This window comes from Bos mutus, chromosome 19, assembly GCF_027580195.1.
Source record: "Bos mutus isolate GX-2022 chromosome 19, NWIPB_WYAK_1.1, whole genome shotgun sequence".
NCBI lineage: Eukaryota > Metazoa > Chordata > Mammalia > Artiodactyla > Bovidae > Bos > Bos mutus.
The window spans coordinates 26,666,366-26,690,585 of NC_091635.1; the positions used below are offsets into that span (position 1 = coordinate 26,666,366).

Genomic DNA, 24,220 nt, shown 5'->3' on the forward strand with positions numbered 1-24,220 from the left:
CAAGTTTACCATGAACATTGATCCCATGGTATCTTTTGAGTTCATACTACTTAGAGTATTAAAGAAGAAAGAAATCGTTATATTCAGAGGATGTCAATCATGTACATATTAATGAGGAATTAATAGATGTGGGTTTTTTTTCCCCTGAACTACATGAGTTGCCATGTCATAATGTAGTAGAATCTGGGTTTGATCTTCTGATTGTTAGCCGCCTTCTCTTAGTAAGAAAAACAGTTGCCGTTTATTGAGCATATATTATTGCCAAAGTTTTATATTTTACTTTTATAGTAACCCTATGATTTAGGGATTATTTTCCCATTCTATAGTTGAGGAAGCCAGTAAGAAGTTAGAAAATAAGCAGCAATTCTATTATTTGATCTTATGTCTTCCTGAGGCCAAAAAAAGAAAAATCTCAGCCACTGTGAGAGACTGTTTACTATTTATTTTATATTATTTGATTCCTGCCTTTTTAATAAAGAAACTGATAAAAGACCCAGGAATCAGAGAAATCATCATAAAAGAATTCTGTTTTGTTCTTTTTGAATACACTTAGGGAATTCCTTGGCATGTTAATACTCTGAGCTTCCACTGAAGGTCATGGGTTTGATCCCTGGTTGGGAAACAAGTTTCCACAAACTGTGTGATGCAGAAAAAAAACAAAACAAAACACTTAAATTTTTAGAGCAGCTTTTTTGTTTGTTTTATTTTTTTGTTTTGCCTTTTTTAGAATTTGTTGTCCGCGTTACGGAGAAAGAAGACAAACAGAAAGTGACTGGGGGAAACGCTGTGTGGACAAGTTTGACATTATTGGGATTATTGGAGAGGGAACTTATGGCCAGGTATATAAAGCCAAAGACAAAGACACAGGTAAATAATGCCAAAAAATTCTAGATGTCAGAAGGTTAAAAATTTAGCAGTACTGCTGCTTTAAGTGGATTTAGCAAAAGTAAACTTTGAGTTCTAATTTGGTCTCCAAAAGTTACAAAATAGACCAAAATTTTCCAAAAGCATAATATAATTATTACCCTCTAAAAGCCTTCCTTCTGGTTGTCCAGTGAAAATGTTTTGGGGGATTTAAGAAAAGGTAAAAATAAAATTTGTAAGTTGCTCTTTGTTTGGTAAGGAGTTAGTCCTTGAAAATAAAATGAAGTAGTTGAATTTTTGGTATATTTTAATAATCCAAAATTTTTAGGCCTAATCGAATATTGAATTAAAATTTTAAAGTCATTTAAAAATCAAAGATAAGAAAGGGGACCTGGGGATTAAAAAAAAAAAAAAAAACAATATAAAATATCTTGCATGTAGCATTAAAGTAGGCATTAAGTTTATCAGAGCAAGAGCATATATTGGTTGATTCATGATGGTGGCCAGAAAATGCTAATTATGATAAAACTGTTTGAATTTGCTGTAACAGGAGAGCTAGTGGCTCTGAAGAAGGTGAGACTGGACAATGAAAAAGAGGGCTTCCCAATCACAGCCATTCGTGAGATCAAAATCCTTCGTCAGCTGATCCACCGAAGTGTTGTTAACATGAAGGAAATTGTCACAGATAAACAGGATGCACTGGATTTCAAGAAGGACAAAGGTACTAGCAAAGAATCATGTTTCTGTATGGTAGATTGGTACATTTTATTTCCCTTTCTTGTTTGCATGTTTGTGTTTTTTAACAGGTTGTACTAAACAAATCCAGCTTCTTTAATTCATATCAAAATTAAGATGTTAATACATTGCTCTTATGCTGAACAGTGCGTATTTTATAAAATGTCCATCCATCCTCATCAGTGTACTCTTTGGAAATGATTGTTAATCATTACAGTTAAAGTGCTGTAACACCTAATAAGGCGAGCACATAAAAAAATGTAAGGTTCTCCTCCAAGCAACATTTTGAAGTGTTCTTTTTTTTTTTTTTTTTTTTTTTTTTCACAAATTATAATAATAGTAATGAAAGTTAAAACCCAGATTAGACAGTTATTCTCATTTTTTCATCCTTCTTTCATTTATGCTGTGCTTAGTCACTCATTCATATCCAACTCTTTGCCACCCCATGAACTGTAGCCCGCCAGGTTACTGTATCCATGGGGATTCTCCAGGCAAGAATACTGGAGTGAATTGCCATGCCCTCCTCCAGGGGATCTTCCCAATCCAGGGTTTAAACCCAAGTCTCCCACATTGCAGGCAGATTCTTTACCATCTGAAGCCACCAGGGAAGCCCAAGAATACTGGAGTGGGTCGCCTAGCCCTTCTCCAGGGGATCTTCCTGACCCAGAACCAGAACCAGAACCAGGGTCTCTTGCATTACAGTCGGATTCATTACCGGCTGAGCTACTGGGAAGCCCTCCTTCATTTATAGGCATCTTTTTTTTTTTAAACGTAGCTTTGTGCTCATACAGTTCAGAATCCAAAGCAGGTGTTTCTAAAACAATTTTCTTCAGGTCACATTGTGGTTTTCCTGGATTTGTAACTTGTCTTTGGGGAATAAAATTGTTGTAGTCTATCTATGACATCCAGCCAACTTCTGTTAAAATAAATCTGAAGGTTTAGAAATGGGCAGCTGTAAAGAGATGGCATATGTGAATATAGCCTGGGATATTAAGAAAATATGATTGAAATACTTAAAATTAGGAGGGTATTGGTTAAAGTTAAGTTGGACTTCTTTACAGAGCCTCAGAGGTATTAGCATTAAGGGAGTAGTATCTCTTGAGTTTGGCAGAAGTAGTTTTAAAGAAAAGGAAATTCTGCTTAGATAAATTTATGAAAATTAGACTGGAATAGAATTAAGTATACTAGGTATATTTCTGGGTGTGTTTTTTAACCTTTTCTGATTATAAAAATAATACAGAGTAAAGATGCATAAAAAAATGTTAACTGGTTGCTTTTGGACAGGTGCTTGCTTTTATCCATATCATTCTGTACTGTATAAGTAATTTACTATATACTGTTCAAATTCTTTTTCTTAAAAAAAAATCATAAAATAATGGACTTCCTTGGGACTCCATGCTTTCACTGAAGTGGGCATAGATTCAATCCATGGTCAGGGAAACTAACATGCTGTGCGGAATGGCCAAATAATAAAATTTTTTTTTTAATCACAAAAAAATAATGAATGGATGTGATGCATACCTATTGTGGAAGAAATGAAAATGTAGATGAATAGGAAAAGGAGAATGGCAATCACTTCTCACCCACTCCCTTCCAGTATACTGCCATCCATAGACGATCACTATATAGTGTTAATATTTTGGCATATTTCTTTCTAGTACTTCATAGATATTGTATTTATTTTAACATAACTGAGATCAAGGTATATTTAGTGTTTTATAACTTGCCATAAGCTATTTCCTGTATCATTAACATGTTTTAATGACTGTGCATGAAGATAAATGAATCCAAATTTAATTTCACCAGTCCTTGTTGAGCAATTAGTTGTCAGTTTAAAAATATATTATAATAGCACTGCATTGAGGATCTTTGCATAAATCTTTGCATTTTGATTTATTTCTTAATATAGTTTCCTAGAAATAGAATTATTTGGTGAAAGGAATTTTCATATTTAATTGTAGATTGCATAATAATTTATGTCCCACCAGTGAGTCCCATCTCACTTAATCCTCCATAATGTTGAATTTATCTTTTTAAAAAACTGTCATCTGATAGGTGAAATATGAGTGATACCATTATTTTGGATTGGTATTTTTCCCTTAGACAAGACAAGACAAGTTTTTTCCCTTGTCTATGAATTTTACTTATTTTTCTCTTTCTTAAGTTGTCCCTTTGTATCCTTTATCCACTCTTTTGCAATTTTAGTGTTTTCTTTTTTTGTAGGAGGGCTTAACTAAAGCTAAAGTATTCCTTTAATCCAATGGTGGTTAACTTTTTGACAGTCATGGACCTTTTAAAATATCTCATGGATTCATTCTTCAAAAAAACATTTAAAAAAAAAAACATTTAAAATGTTATATGCTATTTCAGGGTCCTTGAAGCCTACCCTCTAGACTAAGAATCCATACCTTTATGTTATTGAGAGAAGAATTTTAGACTGGATAGATTATAGTATAACTAGGTCTAGTGTTTCTTATGTTACAGAATTTGCCTCTATCATGTACCATGCTGAAAGTGTACAGATAATGTGGATTTCAAATCTTTTACAATTCTCTTAGGCTTTTACCTTACTTTTAAATGTAGGATGTTGAATTGGATGATTCGTTTTTCTTTCAATTCTTAAATACTATAAATTTCATTAATAGTCTGCACCCCTGGCATATTATGTGAGTGCTGTTAGCACTTCTGTAAAGACTTCTACAAAAGTTGTCTCAGAGTGTGTAACAAATGGGCATGGTTGTATGTTACAAATAAAACTTTATTTACAGCAGTAGACAGAAGGGATTTGCCCCAAGCAGTCTGTAATTTGCCAACTGATTTAGATCATAAAAGACTAGTTATACAGCCTAATTGGGGGAGTTGTCCCGTTCAAGACGTAAGTAGTCCAAAAAGCACCAGACTGTGGGTCAGAAGATTAATTCAAATAGTAGTTCTGTTATTTATTATTAAAATAGGCAAGTTACTCCATTGCTGGAGTTTTAGTTTTTTCATATATAAAGTTAAACATCTTTTTCTAGAGAGCTAATGGTCAACTCCAAAATTATATAAAAATTAAGGCATCGTTATTTCAGCATCCTTTTTCTCTTTTCTAAATTTTTTCTTCATCCTGTGTAGGAGCCTTTTACCTTGTATTTGAATATATGGACCATGACTTAATGGGACTTCTGGAATCTGGTTTGGTGCACTTTTCTGAGGACCATATCAAGTCATTCATGAAACAGCTAATGGAAGGATTGGATTACTGTCACAAAAAGAATTTCCTGCATCGGGATATTAAGTGTTCTAACATTTTGCTGAACAACAGGTAACATAGTAACCATATGAGGTTAAGCATTTTCTCCCTCTCTTCTGACACCCTTAGTTTCAGCTAATTAATTAAAGAGTTATAGATAGACCCAATAATGCAGTATTTGTGTTTATGTACATCTGATGTCTGTACCTTAGGAACAACTTGTGATGGGATACTTTTATCAGCAGTCTCAGACTCAGTCTTGGTAAGAAGCTAAAGGAGATAGGATTGTAAAGGTATTTTTTATTTTATTTGTAAAGGTTTTTTTTAATGCAAACATTTTAGAGAATCACTCATATCCTACAGGAATATTCAGAGAGCTTTTGCCATAGTAATACTTTTGTGGTCCTAGGCAAATTCCTACACACATTGAGTTAAGGAAATTCTCCTTTGTTTCATTGGGAGAAACCTGCTCTTATAGCTGCTTTTGAGACTTTCTTAGTTATCGAATTTCAGAGTAAACACAGATGTAGTTGGGGACTGACCATTCTGCCAACACTTCAGTTTAGTTCAGTTCAGTTGCTCAGTCGTGTCCGACTCTGCGACCCCATGAATTGCAGCATGCCAGGCCTCCCTGTCCATCACCAACTCCCGGAGTTCACCCAAACTCATGTCCATTGATGCCATCCAGCCATCTCATCCTCTGTCGTCCCCTTCTCCTCCACTGCCAGCACTTACTTCTGGGTTTTAATAATATAGACAGACAGGAATTTGGTAAAGAACAGTGTTAATCCTTCAGAAGTTTTTATCATCTGCTTCTTTCCTCTTTGGCTATTTGCTTAAAGTGAATTGGTGATATCATTTGTTACTTACAGTAGCCTTGAGTAATAGCCCTACATATTGAGGAATAAAAAGCAAGTCTGGGACCGTTGAAATAAGGCCAGTGTTGGTTCTGTAGGTAATTAGGCTTTTTATAGCCATCTTTGTCTGATGCAAGGAGTTCCAACCAGTCCATCCTAAAGGAGATCAGTCCTGGGTGTTCATTGGAACGACTGATGTTGAAGCTGAAACTCCAATACTTTGGCCACCTGATGCAAAGAGCTGACTCATTTGAAAAGACCCTGATGCTGGGAAAGATTGAGGGCAGGAAGGGAAGGGGACGACAGAGGATGAGATGGTTGGATGGCATCACCGACTCAATGGACACGAGTTTGGGTAAACTCTGGGAGTTGGTGATGGACAGGGAGGCCTGGCGTGCTGCAGTTCATGGGGTCGCAAAGAGTCGGACACAACTGAACGACTGAACTGAACTGAACTTGTCTGATGCACCCTTTGTATTAAATATTTCTGTTCAGTTCTGTTTAACAAACATTATCTATTAATTGATGGGAATATAGAATGACTATGACATGTTTCCTATCTTTGTGGAGTTGGGTGACCAGCTCTTCAGGGTTGCCCAGGACTGTCCTGGTTTTAGCACCTAAAGTCCCATGTTGGCTGGTTGGTCCCTGGAGAGTTGCATTTAGTAGGGAAGCTAAACAAATAAATTGCTTATTTCTGTAAACATTTATTAAACTCTCCCCCACCCCCAGATTTGGGAGCATCTGGGAAGATGTGATTTCAAGGAATGAATAGGCATTTACCAGAAAGAATGACAACAGAGGGTCACATTTCTAGGCAAAAGAGATTGAATTTACAAATTCACATTTGTAAATTCACATTTACAAATTCACAAAATTTACAAAAGCACATAAATGTGAAAATAACATAGCATGTTTGAAAAACTGGAAAAGGAGTCAGTATTGCTAGGGCAAGAAGAGTGAAACACAGTGGCGAGATGAAGCTGGGCAGTTGCGAGGAGCTGATTTAAATTTTATTTATAAGAGACAGCCATTAAGAGGTGCTGGCTAATTTTTTGTTTTCAAATTATATAATTAATGCATTTCATTAATTGTCCAAATTACTGTAGAATTATTATTTATACTTAAATACCTTTATGAGATAAAATGTGATATTAAAAGATTCCTTTCTGTCACTATATCTGTGACCCACCATAATTCTTATTAAAGCTGCACTTGGTTAAAACCATCTATATATACAGTAATAAGGCATCAAAAACTTTAATGATGATGGCTATCATCTTGCAGTTTTCTGGACTATACTTTCTTCTGTTCTTTTGCTCTTCTGTTGGGGGATGTGTCAGGCTAGGAAATAATTGCAGTCCTGTTTGGTGTCCATTCTGGTGGGTCTAGCCCCTGTCTGTCCCTAACTTCCCAAGTTCAGGAAGCTGGTGAGCTTCTAGACTAAAGTGAATTTTCTTTTCAGTTTTCTAAGCAGGCTACAGGAGTCTCATAGTCTAGTCTGATCCAACCAGCCTCTATTCTTGCTGATTTAGTGTCTACACAGAGACTTTTGAGTGAGATGGCGTAGAGAGGAGTCCTCAGCTGGATGAAGGAGGGAAAACAGTCGATAAGAGAGGGAGGAGGGCGGGGTTGGGCTTCGTGATATTTATCTTAATTACACAACTATAAATAAAACCAAATTATTTTAGATATAAGAGAGACCAATTAGTCTTCTGCTTTAGAAAAGTCACTGAATGGTCACTATATAGGGTATGGACTGGGGGCACACAGACTTACTAAAAATGTCATAAGAAATGGTCTGAACTTAAACTAACCAAGGCATTGCTAGTAGAGGATGGACAGCATGGACTTGGTAGATTAGTAGACTTGATGAGAGAGTAAATGGTGGGGAATCAGTGTACTCACAGATTTCTCACTTGAGAAACTAGATGGGTGGCACAGTGGTCAATGTAGGGAATACAGGAAGAATAGGATGCATGAGGCAAAAGAGGAAACCCCATACTCTAATATATTCAGGGTACTATAATATATCCAGGGTAGTGATACCAAGTAAGGCATATGATCACATGTGAGTTTCAAACTAGCAGTGTAGATTCAGGAGTTACTAAGCATAGAAAAGATATGAGAAGATGAAACCTGAGAAACTGGTCAGATAGATCAGAAGAAAATAAGGAAATATCATGAATGCAAAATTAGCAGGTTTAAGGAATGCATGGAGGTTTAAGGAATGCATGGCTATAGATGTCAGGTGATGTAAATAGGTTTTAAGACCCAAGAAGAGAATCTGAAAATAAAAAAGGTCAGTGGTGAAAGTGTGGGGTAAGTGGGTGGGTAGCATAATTAATGGGAAGGTGATTGTAGTTGTGACTTTGTTTTTATTAATTTTTTATTAAGGATGCAGAGCTTTGAGCATATTTAAATGCTAAGGAAAAAGAAAATAAAGAGGGGAAAGTTGACGATTCAGGAAAGAACCAAAGTAATTTAAAGGAATGAGGTTCTAGAGGAGATGACATCAAAGCCAGAAGTGGTAGTATGGATTATCCTTGAACAGGAAAAGAGATTGACACATTTTTTCTGTAATTGAAGGAAAAGGAGAAAGCAAGGTTAGAGGTGTAAATAAGTATAGGTAAAACAATGTTAAATAGCTCCCACCTAACAGATGACATCTGTTTCCAGTGAAGAAGGTTATCTACTGAGAGTAAGAGGGTACGGGGATGGATTAGGAAATAAACTAGGTTCTGGTGATACTTAGGTCTAGCCTTATTTTCCATAACCATATATCTATTACTATTTTTTTTAATACATTTTATCATTTCCACCATCTTTTTAAAAATTTTATTTAAATTTAATTAATTGCTAATTTTATTCATTTATTTAGCTGTACTGGGTCTTTGTTGCTACACCTGGACTTTCTCTAGTTGCAGTGTACAGTGGCTACTGTCTAGCTGCGGAGTGCAGGCTTCTTCTCACTGTTGTGGCTTCTCTGGTTGCAGAGTTTGGGCTTAATAGTTGTGGTGCACAGGCTTAGTTGCTTTGCTGCAAATGGAATCATCCCAGAGCAAGTATTAAACCCGTGTTCCCTGCATTGGCAGGCTGATTCTTAAACCACTGGATCACCGAGAAAGTGCCTCTATTGCCATTTTAACTTTTAAGTTGTACCATAGTAGAACTTACCTTGAGTCTTGGGATCAAAGTAAGGATGCCAAGGAATTTGAGGAACCCTTTTTGTCTCAATATAGGACTCAAGACAGCTATTTCTTTCCTTTTGCTTTTCTCAGAAATTGCTTATAAATTGAACTTAAAATGTGATGAGGTATGGGACAAGTGGGTAAGGTGCCCATAATCTTTACTAAGAATGTTGAGTTGATTTAATGTAAAATTTTGTTGCTAGTAGTTACCTGGTTTTAATATTTTGTCCTATTGCTCAGATTTTGAGGAGCACCTCGTAGAATAGCCTTTTTTCCCCCTCTTCTATCTCATTTTTTCTGCTAGATCTGAGCTATCAAACCCCTGAGATATCCCCAGTCCTTTAAAAAAAGTCAACTGACTTTTCATTGCCCAAGAGGTGACACAAACTGTACACAAAAATTGAGATAGGTAGATTAATCCAACAGTTAATTATGGTTTTTAAATAGTTTCCCAGCATTTTGTGTTGCATTTTATTAAAATATTACTTCATTCAATGTCAAAGGAAGGATATTTAGCAGAGTGAAACATGGATGTGGTCTCTTTAACATCAACATTATATAACAATTAACATTTTGCTGTATTTGCTCCCTTATTTTTCTGCCTTTATAACTGAAAAAAACACAAAATATGGACTGTTAGAAAATAATATATAATAATTCTGTCAGAGTATTTAGAGTCAAACATACTGATGTAATTTACTTTAAAATAGTAACTTTAAAATAGTAAAGTAAATTACATCAGTATGTTTGACTCTAAATACTCTGACAGAATTATTATATATTATTTTCTAACTGTCCATATTTTGTGTTTTTTCAGTTATGTCAAAAATATCTTCTGTAGGGAGTTCCTGGAAGTCCAGTGGTTAGGCCTTGGCACTTTTACTGTTGTTGCCCAGATTCAATCCCTCGTCAGGGAACTAAGATCCAGCAAGCCCCATGGCGTGGCCGGAATAAAAAAACAGTCTTTTGTGGAGCTAATTTGTTCAAACCAGAATCAGTCAGGGATTATGAATTGGATTTAGTTGTTAGGCCTCTTAAATCTCCCTTAATCTAAAATAGCCCATTCAGTTTTTTCCCAACCATAAGTATTTAATCTAGCAGGTTCTTGTCACTTTTGTTTGCCAAGAAATAAAAGAAATATTTAGTTAAGGAATCATATCCAAAAACATAATAGTAGTCTAAAAAAAACTCCCTTAGGCTTTGTGGAGTGGTGTGGTCAAAGAAACTTAATCTGGGAGAGTTACCATTAAGAGCAGAACTAAAAGGTTAAAATTCATTTTTGTAATTCCTTTAATTCCTAAATTAGCACTTGACTTTTTTTTTTGGTCTCATCTTGTTGCATATGGGATCTTAGTTCCCCGATCAGGAATTGAACCTGTGCCCCCTGAAGCAGAAACTCCAAGTCTTAACCACTGGACTGTCAGGGAAGTCCCAGCACTTGACTTTTTAAGTGTAATTTGGAAGCTCCTGTTGTTACTTATGAAAATAATTATTTTTGTTTTACAGTGGGCAGATCAAACTAGCAGATTTTGGACTTGCTCGGCTCTATAATTCTGAAGAGAGGTGAGTCATTCATCAAAATTACATATGGGAAATAGGAAAAAGTCCTTTTTATTCTTGGATATGTTAGTATTCTGTAAATTGCAGTAACTGAAGAGTTCCATAATTTTCTAAATGTGTTACCACCTAGATTTTAGACACTTAATTCTTTCTGATTTCTTGAACCTGCTTTAGACTGAAATAAATCAACCCAAATTGGAATGGAAGTTATTTCTTCATCATCTTCCGTCAAGCTTACTTTTGAACTGTTAGGTTGCTATGGAGCTGTTTTGATTATCGCATCTCTAATTGACAGCTGTTTTAATTTGCATTTAATTATACAAGTATTTTTCATCGGAAACCATTGTAAATTTATGTCATGGTTATATTTTACTTTTCAGCCGTCCTTATACAAACAAAGTTATTACTCTGTGGTACCGACCTCCAGAACTTCTGCTGGGAGAGGAGCGTTATACACCAGCGATAGATGTTTGGAGCTGTGGGTAAGATTCCTTTCATCTTTTTTTTGTTTGTAACTCACATACTGATGAACTTGTATCATGTTTTATCTCTCCATTTGTTTTTTTGCAGCTCTTCTTTAAGTTCAAAAGAATAGGGATCAACTTTTAGCCAGAGTTCAAAGAAATCTGTTAAATATTTCTTAATATCAGACACATAGTTTCAAATAGGATTCATAGATTGCAATTGATATCTCATCTTTTAATTATAGATTCCCCCTCCATCTCTCTTAGGTCCCCCCTCCTTATAATTTTTTTTTAGAAGAAATTGGTTTATTTGTCCTATAGAGTTTCTCACCATCTAGACTTTGCTGATTGCATCTTCATGGTGATTTTTTAAGCATAGTTCTCTATTTTTATTTCCTATAAATTGTAGGTGAATTCAGGTCTGATTCCCAATACCCACTGACCCTGAAACTATTTTACAGATGGTTTTGTGTACTTCTGACAGATCACATAGTCACTTGTATATCCTAGTTGGGGGTAGGAAGCGGTGGGAGCCTCTTGTCCAGAGTACAGGCAATAACTGGGTGCATTATCTGTAGAAAATTTAAAAACAATTAAAAAAATCCATTACAAATTAGTCAACTTTTTATTATTCTCTTACACAGGCAGTTCTAAACAATGTCTAATAAAATATTCACCCCTATTGGAGTGGAGTTACATATACACACACCACTTTATGTAATAATATGTGATTGTCTTGTTTGGAAGTGTTGTTAGCTATTAGTGGTCTGTATCCATCAATTCATTTGGGTTTTTTTGTGGTATGATATTCTAATCATTTCATTCTTTCTTGGAATAAAGAAAGATTATCTATTTGGCTAACCTTGGGTACAAATGATATTGAAAAGGCTTAATTAGGAAGTTACCTGGCAGTCTGGTGGTTAAGACTCCACATTTTCACTGGTGAGAGCATGGGTTCAGCCCCTAGTTGGGGAGCTGAAATTCCACAAGCCACCTGGGTGGGGCCAAAAAAAAGTTTTTTAAAGGGTTTTATTAACGGGTTAAATCTTTCGTTTTATTTACCAGTTTTCAAAATAATAAGGTGGCTTACTGTTATCCTCCAAAGGTGACCAGAGAGAGGTTGTTTAGGGTTTGGTTTTTAGTGTCATTATGAACTCATGGATTTAAACATATTTGACATGTTTTAATTCATTAGAGTTATCATCCTTATTCCTCTTCAAACTGTCCAGACTTCAGTCATTGGGAGTTTATTCAGGTTAATTCTTGGGACCTTTTGACTCAACCATAGTGGAATTGATAGCCTCTATTGTTTTCTGGTTCTAGTCTCATCTAGTTCATTTCCTGCCACAGACCTAGAATTGGCCATTTCTCTTAAGGTGTCCTTTTAGTAGAAAATTATATTTAGAGACCACAGTTTGTATGTTAGGGGCATAGACATATTATATGGGTCATGTTAGTTAATTGTTTCTTAAGCTGTATTATTTATACACACTGACCTTGACCTCCATACTTTAGGATTCTGACACATATACTTCACAGGGAGCATATCACTTTTTTCCATCCTTTCTCTCCTCTATTAATGTCATTCTTTCAAAGGAGAACTACAGGGCTTTTATTTCAAAATTAAAAAGGGTGATGGAGAAAGAGCTTAATTTCTGTAGTAGCCTACCCAACTCAAATGAAGCTTTAGTTAAATTTTACTGACTCAAGCTGGGTATGTTTGTGTTCTGGACTATTTGCTTTAACAGTATTAGCTTTTAAATTGTCACAGCTAGGCTCTAAAGTTAACACCCCATTAAGATACACAGGGAAAGTTCATAGCTCTGTTGGTATTATTTCTGTGCAATCTACCACCTCAATGCAGTAGCCAAGTGTTGATTACATAATGATGTCTTCCTCACTGAAGGACTAGAAACTGAAAACACAAAAGCACAGTTGAAAATTAAAATTGTAGAAAATTATGCTTTCTTTAAAAGCTCAGTGACTCATTGAATTGAGATTTTGCTTGAGTTTTGATGTGCACTTAATACTTTGGTGATTCGTGGTAGTCTCTCTGAAGATGTTTTTGTGGGATGTTCTTGGCAGAATTAATCGATGGAGCAGAGCAGTTTAGTGTGAAAATCAAGAGAGAAGCCACACAGACTAATATAACACATTGTACTTAGAGTCTGTAAACTCAGCAGGGTTGTTCTTTCTATGTTTTATTTTACCTGTTGTGATAACACTGTATTTGGAATTTGATTTGGTAGTTAATATTAGAAACAAATTTTGCTTACACTTTTCTTTCTGTGAATAAGGTTTGAGAGACTATTGGAAGTAAGAATTTGAGGTTAACAAATGCTAAAAGAAAGTTGCTGTTAACTTTAAAAGCTACGTTTGTTTGCTTTCTCAAATTTTGTCAAGCTAAAGAATTTCAAAGTTAAACTGTATTATAGTCGTCCCTCCGTGCCCACAGCAGGGTTGGTTCTAGGACCCCCTGCACGCAAAATCCTGGGGATGCTCAAGTGTGTTATATTAAATAGTGTAGTGTTTACAGAATGCTCCAGTGTGTTATATTAAATAGTGTAGTGTTTACATATAGCCTACACACACCCTCCCACATATCCTCCACTATATTTTCAATAATCTCTGATTACTTACAATACCTAAACACTGTAAATGTTCCAATAGTTGCCAGTGTGGCAGATTTAAGTTTTGATTTTTTGAAACTTTCTGGAATTTATTTTCTGAGTATTTTCAGTTCATGGTTGGTTGAATCTATGGATATGGTACCTACAAATATGGAGGGCTGACTGTAAACACTGGTTTTAGGAGTATCTGTAAATAAATCTCATTTCAGAACACAGGCCATAAAAGAGATTTGTTGTCCCTTTTTTTTCTTTCCTTACATTTTGAAAAAAATATTTCAGGTATAAAAAAGTATAGAGTATTGATGTAATTTTTTTCATGTTTTAAGTTTATTTTGAAATAATTAGAAAAGATACTAGGATAGTACAAAGAATGTTAGTATAGTCTTTATTCAGATTTACTAATTTTTTAACCTTTCAATTGAGATTTATAATAAACTGCATATATTTAACATGTATAATTTGTTTTGACATTGGTGAAACCATCACCACAACCAAAGTAACGTGCTGCAGAATTATCCATGTGTTCCTTTGTAGTCCCTCTTTACTGTCCACATCATCCCATTCCCCACACCCACCTGCTCGCTCTTTAGATTGATTTATATTTCTAGAATTTTGTGGTAAATAGAATCATAATGTACATGTTCTTTTTCACATTGGCAGCTTTTACTCAACATAATTATTTTAAGATCATTTATGTTAGTTTTACTGATTTTTAACTTGCCACATTTCCTTCTTTAAATAATTTTATTTATTTATATTTGGCTGTGCTTGGTCTTGTTGCTGCATGGGCTTTTCTCTGGTTGTGACTAGCGGGGGGCTAGTCTCTAGTTGCAGTGCTCAGGCTTCTCACTGTGGTGGTTTCTCTTGTCGCAGGCAGAGCGTGGTCTCTAGATGCATGGGCTTCAGTAGTTGCGGCTCCCAGGCTCTAGAGCGCAGTGTCAGTGATTGTGGTGCAAGGGCTTAGTTGCTCTGTAGCATGTGGGGTCTTCCCAGATCAGAAATCAAACCTGTGTCTCCTGCGTTGATTGGCAGGCAGATTTTTTTGCCACTGAGCCACCAGGGAAGCCCTACATTTCTTTTATATTCATATATTTTATATCTATATATATACACATATATAAATGTGTTGTATGTATATATAATATATATATGTACTTATATATAATATAACATACAGTATATTCATAGAATAAAATGTATGTGTATATATATACACACACATATAAATATATATGTGTGTGTATATATATATGTTGTATGTTATATGTACTTACATATAACATACAGTATATTCATAGAATAAAATGTATGTTTGTATATGTGTACTATATATATCTTTTTTCCAGAACCATTTGAAAGTAATTTTATATGGTAGTGGTGGTGGTGTAGTTGCTAAATCATGTCTAACTCTTGTGACCCCATGGACTGTAGCCCGCCAGGCTCCTCTGTCCGTGGGATTTCCCAGGGAAGAACACTGGAGTGGGTTGCCATTTCCTTCTCCAGTAGTTCCATATATTCACACACTAATTTTGTCAGTACGCTCATAATGTCCTGGCAACAATACCTCATGTAATAGAGGATCCAGTTTAGTAGCACATATTACATTTAGTTTTCATTCTTAATCTGGAACAGTTACTTGGCTTTTTTTCGGTTTTGATTTTGGCTGAAATTTTAAGTTTAGTTAATTTAAAATATTAGTTTCAGGTATACAACATAATAATTCAAAATTTTTGTAGATTATATTCCATTTCAAGTTACTGTAAAATATTGACTGTATTCCTGTCCTTGTAGCTTATTTATTTTATACATAATAATCCCCTACCTCTATATTGCTCTTTTCCAGTTCCTCCTCCCCACTGGTAATCATTAGTTTTTTCCCTATATCTGTGTTTGTTTTTGTTTTGTTACATTCTTTCATTCATTTTATTTTTTAGATTATACATATAAATGGTAATGTACTATATTTGTCTGACTTATTTCACTTAAGCATAATACCCTCTAGGTCCATCCATGTTGCAGATGGCAGAATTTCATTCTTTTATATTTCAGAAGTGTTCTTTTTAAGGTATTACATTTGTACTCACATGAACCCTGCTTGCCTTTTTCTGGGGATGTTACTTTGGTCACTTAGCTAAGGTGTTGTTTTTTTCAGTACTAAATAGTTACTAGTTTTCCTTTTATAATTAATAAATAATTTATGGAGAGATACTTGGAGACTGTGTAAATATGTCAATATAGTTTTGAAAGGCCTTTTCAAAATGGTGAAAGAATTTAAGCATAATATATTTGAAAGTCTTGTTGAAACTGATTCTGACTGATGACAATGAACTTTAGAAATATAATGTTAAGAGGGCTGTATATAGTGCCCATTCTGCAGGGCAGATGAAGAAAAAGGCTAATATTATTCTTACTGAAATTGCTCAGCATCTTTGTAAAATTGAAGTGAGTTTTTTGTGTTTAGCTATTTCCTTAAATTTACAGTGGAATTGGTAGAAAAGGACTCTTGACTCCTTTTTTCTTTATTTGTTTGCCACACTACGTGACATGTAGGATCTTAGTTCTCCCATCAGGGATTAAGCACATGCCCCCTGCATTGGACGCACAGAGTCTTAACCACTGGAGTACCAGGAAAGTCCCTTGACTTCTTGTTTCTGCTTATAGACTGTCCTTTATAGGTGGCAAAAATTTGATCTACCAGCAAATCTTAATCCTTAATGTTTTTTTTCACCATAAGAAGTATTTTCTTTTATGAAAGTTAGGCCCTTAGTTTTGGGCTTTTTTAGTATATTAGATGCAACCTGATACACTATAAAAGTTTATTGAAATACATTTTAAATAAGCTCCAGGGATTTCTCTTCTGACCTCTCAATTTTATTATTTCTAGATGCATTCTTGGGGAACTATTCACAAAGAAGCCTATTTTTCAAGCCAATCTGGAACTGGCTCAGCTAGAACTGATCAGGTACAGCTGTGTATGTGTTCTGAGTGCCCAAGGTTGATCAGTAATCTCATCCTCTAATTTCTAATACTTTTCATTCATTCTACTAAATGATTTTATGCTCCTTATGTCCAAGTAAGTTTCTCTTCAGTCAGGTTTACCATATATTTTGTCATGGGCTGTATATACTTATATATGTAAGTAAGTGTATTTCACTTACTTAATTTGCATAGTTTTTATTAGTTCTTCATGTAAAAGCATACTGTTTTCAGAATAGTTGTTTATTCTTATTTGGGTTAGATTAAGATCAACTTTATTCAGTAAACATTCATTGAGCCTATTCTCTAACAAATTCCTATCACTGTTAAACTTTAGGATTCAGAAATAGGTCCCTGCCTTCAAAGAACTCAGAGTTTAGTAAGTGATGCATTATGTAAACAGATAGTTATAAAAGAGAGCCTTTAATAGAGGGTTTGGGTAAGGTCTGGGATTGGGATGGAATTTGAATTTTTTTTTTTTGTTTTGTTTTGCAATAAGATTAAAGGGAAGAATATGACAAGCTAATATACACTTTTTTAAAAAGATGGTGTATAACCCATTATGTGTTATGCAGTAAACTCAGTTTTCCATCAGAATTCCAGTCTTAAGCTCTCTTCTGCTAGTTCAGCAAGGACATTATAGGACCAGTTCAGCTCTTTGAAATTAGTGCTAACCGAACAAGAACAAAACTGGTAATGAAAATCTATGTGGGACATTAAGAACATGTTTTACAAAGCCAAATATGTGAATCATTTTGGACTATTGTGCCAGTATTTTCTCATTACTATTTTTTAGCCAACTCCTCTGTCCTTAAAGCAGTGAGGTGAGGTTTTACCTCTCTGCATGCCTTTTAGTTTAATAAGGCAAAAGCCCCCATACTTGAGGAGGTAATCATTTCTGCTTCTAGAGTCGCTAAAATTTATAATGCTCACTCACTTCCTTGTTCTTGCTTTTTGCTTTGTTTTCAGTCGACTCTGTGGTAGCCCTTGTCCAGCTGTGTGGCCTGATGTTATCAAGCTGCCCTACTTCAATACAATGAAACCGAAGAAGCAATATAGAAGGCGCCTACGAGAAGAATTCTCTTTGTGAGTTTGACAAATATGTACATCTATTTGTTTATGTGTTTGGCTGTTGTTTGGACTTAGCTTTTTCCTGCCCTGGGGAATTAGTGCTATCCCAGTTTATTATGCCAACACACTGTAGGAAAACATTTTATTTTTGAGCATTATGAGTTTCATCATAGTCTTGCATTCAAGGCTTCATGTTTTCTACCTGTGGTACTATTGCATTTCTTGAATCCTGTGTGGAAGCAAATCTGCTTTCTTGTTTAGCCAGGTTCCAACTCCCTTCTCATGGTTTTTACATGGAGTTGGAAATTCAGAGACCTTTGGCATAAGGTTACAGGCTTAAGAACTGTGGAGTCATTGTGAACTTGTTCTTTTGCTCTTCCTTTCCACAGCATTCCTTCAGCAGCACTTGATTTACTGGACCACATGCTGACGTTAGATCCTAGCAAACGTTGTACAGCTGAACAGACTCTACAGAGTGATTTCCTTAAAGATGTTGAGCTCAGCAAAATGGATCCTCCAGAGTAAGTGCTGGTGGCCTTGTAGTGACTCTAAACCTGAGAAACTAAAAATAATAGGTTTTTTAAAAAAGAAGCTGCAGTGGCCAACCAAATAAAGAGGTTTTTAAACATTTCATCTTTTTTAATTCCTTATATCTGCAATGATCATGTTATCCCATACATGCCAGAACAGTCCTAATTTTATGTATTTATTTTTTAAAATATTTGTTTGGCTGCACCAGGTCTTAGTTATGGCATGTGGGATCTTTAGTTGTGGCATGAGAACTCCTGGTTGTGGCATGTGAGATCTAGTTTTCTGACCAGGGATCAAACCAGTAGTTTGTCTATCTATCAGGCCATATGTCCTGAATTTTTATATAGAAAACATGGTCTCTGAATGTGTCTTTCTTCTATCAGAATCTTATTAATTTTCTCTATTATATGGGATCCTCAGAGGTTCTACACTCCCCATCTCACATTCTGATAGAAACCTTTGACTTTCGCTGACAGCATTATAACTTTCACGTCAGAGTTTATGGGCATTTCTTTCTTATAGGAACACTGTATCTTAAATGTATGAAATGTTAGTATATGAACAGGTAATAACTACAAATCTGATAATCCAAAGAAATGTCCTAATTCATTTATTATGTTTGAATTTTGATGCATTGAATGTGACTGAAGTATGTAAGCTTTTTAGCAAAAATTGGAAATTTTGGCTGTGGTAATCTGTGTTGTGGTAAGATTTAACTTACTGGAATTTATTGAGTATTGGAAAGTCCAGAAATGTATTAAACCTCACAAATGAAAATATTCAGTCATGGAAATTCAATGGGCAGAAAGAAAAAATGAACCAGTTTTTTGGTCATTAGAGACCAAGTAACACATAAATTGATTTTACACAGAGATCGTTTAATTACAATGTGCTCATGTGGTTCCAAGATTTAAATTACTACCTTGCCTGGGCTTTTTGTAAATATTAAGAAGGCAGTCACCTTTGGTCTGTTTATTCCCTATTAAAATTTGACCAAGAAAAAAAAAGTCTTCTTAATTTTTGTTATGCTAAGCACAAACAATTATAAAACTTAACCATTTGACTGGAATATGGACATTTTTATAGAGCAGGTGTGTGTGTCTCTGTTATTAGCAAGATCTTCATTTCTCACTGTAGAAAGAAATCCTTTGGGCATTTGGATCTTTAGTTCCTCAGACTACCATATGCCATGATTCTATTTACGCTGCTGCTGTTTACTAACTTTTCTGGTTATTTTTATATTTTCTTTATCCTTTCCATTTCCCCTTGCTCTTTGCCTTCCCATTTTAATCTCTTATTCCTCCATTCACTCAGTAGTGCACATTCCCACACACATTTCCCCTTTTGTCTTTTTCCAGCCTCCCCCACTGGCAGGATTGCCATGAATTATGGAGTAAGAAACGGCGACGGCAGCGACAAAGTGGTGTTTTGGTAGAAGAGCCACCTCCACCCAAAGCCTCTCGAAAAGAAACTATCTCAGGGACAAGTGCTGAGCCTGTAAAGAACAGCAGTCCAGCACCACCTCAGCCTGCTCCTGGCAAGGTGGAACCTGGGGCTGGGGATGCAATAGGTCAGTGCTGGGAAGGAGCCTTTGTGCTTTTATTAAGCACTTGGCAGATTTTGAAGGTCAAGTGTAAGGATTTGTGTCTGTGTGTGTGTTTTAATTTTTAGCCACTGAAGAATTAAAGAGTTGATATCCTCATTATGTAAGGGGAAAAGGAGATAAGCCCAGTTTTATACATGTGGTCTAGAAAACTTAAAATACATTATTTCCCTATCCTGAAAACTAATATCTCAATTCAGTGTGTGGCATAAATTAGTGAATTAGGTAAGCTGAATTTAAAGATTAGTTTACCCATGGCTCGCTAACCTATAATCAGAGCCCTGTCTGTGTTAGATTTGATAAGACCTTAGAATTTAATCATGTTAAATCATAGTCGCTAAATGTAGTTAGTTCTGTGGACTGTTATTTGATCTAAATATATCCAAAACTGTGTAATAGTGAATTTTTATAAACAACAAAGTAGCTCTCCTGTGGTACAACCGTTTTTTCTGAATTACAACTTCCTTCGCTCACTTTTCCTTCATTGTCTATTTAAAACAGTGGCTTTCAACACTGGCTGCACATTATAATCATCTAAAAAGCTTTAAACATAAACACCTCCAAACAATTGCCAGATTTCTAGGGATAGGACCTCAGGCTTCTGAATTTTAAATCTCTCCTGATATACAGTAAGGGCTGAAAATCACTGATCTTGAAGAATATAGATAAAGTCACTTTTACTCACAATACAGAGATATTTTAATTAGTCCCTGTATTTTTAAGTGAAAATATAAAGAATAACAAATGTGTCACAATTGGAGGCATGAAAAATGAGACATTCAAAACGAAACTTCATTCACTGGATATTGTAAGTTGCTATTGTCAGTTGAAGACGGCAAAGGTCCTTGCCTTGCCTCACCTCATCCTCTTATATTGGTTCCACTGTCTCCCCACAGGCCTCGGTGATATCACACAGCAGTTGAATCAAAGTGAATTGGCAGTGTTACTGAACCTGCTGCAGAGCCAAACGGACCTGAGCATTCCTCAGATGGCGCAGCTGCTTAACATCCACTCCAACCCAGAGATGCAGCAGCAGCTGGAGGCCCTGAACCAGTCCATCAGTGCCCTAACGGCTGCCACTTCCCAACAGCAGGACTCAGAGCCCACAGCCCCAGAGGAATCTTTGAAGGAGATAGCCCCTGCCCCAGCGGTCCAACCTTCAGCAGAACAGACAACCCCTGAAGCTTCAAGCACACCAGCTGACATGCAGAATATGTTGGCAGTTCTTTTGAGTCAACTGATGAAAACCCAGGAGCCAGCAGGCAACCTGGAGGAAAACAACAGTGACAAGAACAGTGGGCCACAGGGGCCCCGAAGAACTCCCACAATGCCACAGGAGGAGGCAGCAGGTAAACAGACCGGTCATGAATCTCATTGAGCTCAGGTGCTGTTGATCCTCTTAAAAATCTCTAATGTTTTCTTTTTCACATCAGTGGCCTCAGTTTCAGTTTTTCTGTAACTTAGTCTACAGAAGAACATAGCACCAAGTGATGTATTTCTTGCCCAGCTTCTTTTATTTAAGTCTCAAAGCTTCTTAAAACACCTTTCGTATACTGATTGTTTTTCCATTTCCTAGGAAGTAGGTAAGTAAAGTCCCTATGTTCTCACACAAGAAAACCACAGCTGTAGCTAGTGATGCATCTTGAACCACTGTGTGTGTGGTGGTCAACTAGTACTAGCACTTGAAAATCTGCCTTCCAAGCAAACCATTATCAGATTGTACAAATAGCCACTTGTACTCTAGAACAGTGAATGCTAGGTACTGAGTTCCTGGAAACATACAGTCAAGAAAGCCCTAATAAAATATCATTGTTAATCTCCCAAAGAATGATTTGAGAAGATTTCTAAGCAGGTAATTAACACCGTACATTTCCTTTCCAAAAAATAGCATATAAAAATGATTTCTTTAAATCTGTTCCTGAAGGATAAGTGAATGGACCCCAGATTAGGAACTGAACATTATTATTTTTTAAAAAATCGAAAAAAGGAAATATGTATACCTTGATCTTACATAAGCACAGCATGCAATTTATTAGAGGGAAAAGAACTTTAAATTTTCTAGTCAATTCTGATTCACAGTCTTTATTTCTAAAATCTTTACAATCTGTGTTTTCAACTCCTTGGAAATTTTTGCTGTCCATGAAGACCCCATGAATTGGGGAAATGAGAAGATGTACAAGGGCTGTTGGAGTACACTAACCTTCAATTTTTAGGGTGTTGCATTCACATTTCAAATCGGTTGGTGCAGAGCATATGCCTTATTTCCACTGGTACAGGATCAAATAAGTTATTGTATGTAAAGTTTTACAAAAAAGATAACAAATAAATTACCCTCTTTACTTTGTGGATAAGGAAACTGGGATCTAGGGAATTTAAATAAGCCTATCTGTGGTCCCACTACTGGAACCATATTATTGGCAGAGGCAGAACTAGAATTACTGTACTTTCTTAATGAATGTGTTTCTTAACTCGCTTTGCTATTTTGTCATAACAATTCCAATAGTTTTTAAGAGACTCTGGGATGTTATTCAACAGAGAAAGCAAATCTAGAATTAAAGCAGGTCTCTTTGTCTCATCTCTCATACTCTCCTCCCTCGTACCACCACCCACCCCCCTCACCAACCAAAAAAAATTATAATCAATAACTGAAAGAAGTTATTCAAGTTAAATGGCATAGTGATTGAAAGAAATTCACCCAATAATTAAGTCAACAAGCTATCAGCCAAATGGTGAAAATGAACTAAAATTTAGGCCTGGCTCATGGCCAGAAATTACTGGATTTATTTTTCAGGGGAGAGTAAAAATGCCATCACTAATTATTTCAGTCACTTCTGGATTATCCAGTTGGTGACTCTCTGCCTCTATCTTGCTCCTGCTACCTCTCATGTGGCTGTTTTGCTGTTCATCAGCACTTCCACCAGAGGGCAGACTGAGTTAGCCAGAGAAAATGAAAATCTATCCCTTTGGCTACTATTTAGCTATTCTGTGGAGAAGGAAATGGTAACCCACTCCAGTATTCTTGCCTGGAAAATCCCACGGACGGAGAAGCCTGGTAGGCTACAGTCCATGGGGTCACAAAGAGTCAGACACAACTGAGCGACTTCACTTCACTTAGCTATTCTGTACTTGTTGAGAAATGGTTATGGTTGAATCTAACTAGTAAAATGAAATTTTCAGTTATTTGTATATTTCATTGATCCCTCTCACCACTGGTACAGACTGTTAAGGGTTGGCAATATTGTTAACACTTTAAATCTTATAACTATGTTTTTTTTTAATGTGATCTTTATTTTTAATTCTTAAGATGTTTTATTAGCCTTTAATAGTTCTTTACAACCAGTCTGCCTTTGCTATTTTGAAATAGTTTTCGTCCTCTCATAAATGTGAAAGAATGTGAGCTCAAGAATTAGTTCTATTGAAATACAACTAAACTATTTGTATAAAAGGCAAAGTTTAAATATGAAATGTAGTATAGATGGAAGAAAATAAGTTTAGCTTTGTCCATTTTTGCAGTTAGGCATTTTTAAAGTTGTTTGCCCTTTAGTATTAAAAAAAAACAACAAAAAAAAACCTGGTGTTCCATTTCATGTATAGACCAAAAATACTTTTTAAAATAACTGGTACTGTGATGTTCTTATGTAGTGAGATGTGTAGTGTTGATAGTGAAAAACTCTGAAATCTATAGATATTTGTAGTCCAGTTAGCTTTCCTGTTTTTGGATGTCTACTTTTCAAGTTGTGAGTTTTCTATAGCTAATTTTTCATCCTTTAATTTAGCTTTCTCTACCATCTAGTCAGCCAGCCAGTCTGTTAACAAAAAATTGAGTGGGTACTGTATATAGGATGATCAACTTGTCCTTGTACTGTCCTGGTTTTAAAACCAAAAGTTTTAAACCTGGGAACCTCCTTCAGTCTCAGGCAATTGGGACTCTTGGTCACCCTAATTGTATTTACGTATAGCACCTGACCTTATCCTCCCACTGCTCAACAATTTTGTAGTATTTTCGGAATACTTTCATCTGCCCACTAAGGGTATGCTTACTTTACTGATTGTTTTTGCAAAATATAATTGTGGTATATATGCTACCAAAATACCTAATTGTTATAATTATAAAAACTACTTTTGGCTTGCCTGAGTAATGACTTTATATCACTGTCTCATAATAAAGAATTGATTATATGGACATTTAAAACTATGCTTCATTAGGGAACAGAAAAATCAGTCATTTGAAAGATATCCCAAAACAGTCTTTTCTTCAGCAAGGTGACTCCCAACTCTCTAAAGGCATGGTTCTGACTACTTGGTTTTGTGTGTCCTCAAACTCACACCATTTTACATTTCTAGTCTCTTGCCTTGGCAGGAGTTCATTATCAGACAATGATTGCCATGGTTAGGCAAATTAATCCAGTTGTGGGTAACAAAATGTCTAGGGAGTGGTTCTAATAAGACCTTTGGAAAGACAGAGTATAGTATTAGTTCAATACATTTCTAAATACTCTTCTCACT

At 35.7% G+C, this 24,220-nt stretch overlaps 1 protein-coding gene across 5 annotated transcripts in view; it reads left to right on the plus strand.

Annotated features, from left to right (window-relative positions):
* The window catches only part of CDK12 (cyclin dependent kinase 12), a 61,480-nt gene that overhangs the window by 13,638 nt on the left and 23,622 nt on the right, over positions 1-24,220 (plus strand). For all 5 annotated transcript variants that reach the window (XR_011467991.1, XR_011467992.1, XM_005897996.3 and 2 more), the window contains exons 4-13: positions 728-867; positions 1,415-1,585; positions 4,714-4,903; positions 10,386-10,442; positions 10,820-10,921; positions 16,418-16,495; positions 17,479-17,595; positions 17,970-18,101; positions 19,470-19,681; positions 20,611-21,063. Coding sequence is in view for 3 of the 5 variants with exons in the window: in XM_005897996.3 (XP_005898058.1) it covers positions 728-867; positions 1,415-1,585; positions 4,714-4,903; positions 10,386-10,442; positions 10,820-10,921; positions 16,418-16,495; positions 17,479-17,595; positions 17,970-18,101; positions 19,470-19,681; positions 20,611-21,063 (1,652 nt within the window). In the remaining 2 variants the exon portion in view is untranslated. The remainder of the gene's footprint in view (positions 1-727; positions 868-1,414; positions 1,586-4,713; positions 4,904-10,385; positions 10,443-10,819; positions 10,922-16,417; positions 16,496-17,478; positions 17,596-17,969; positions 18,102-19,469; positions 19,682-20,610; positions 21,064-24,220) is intronic.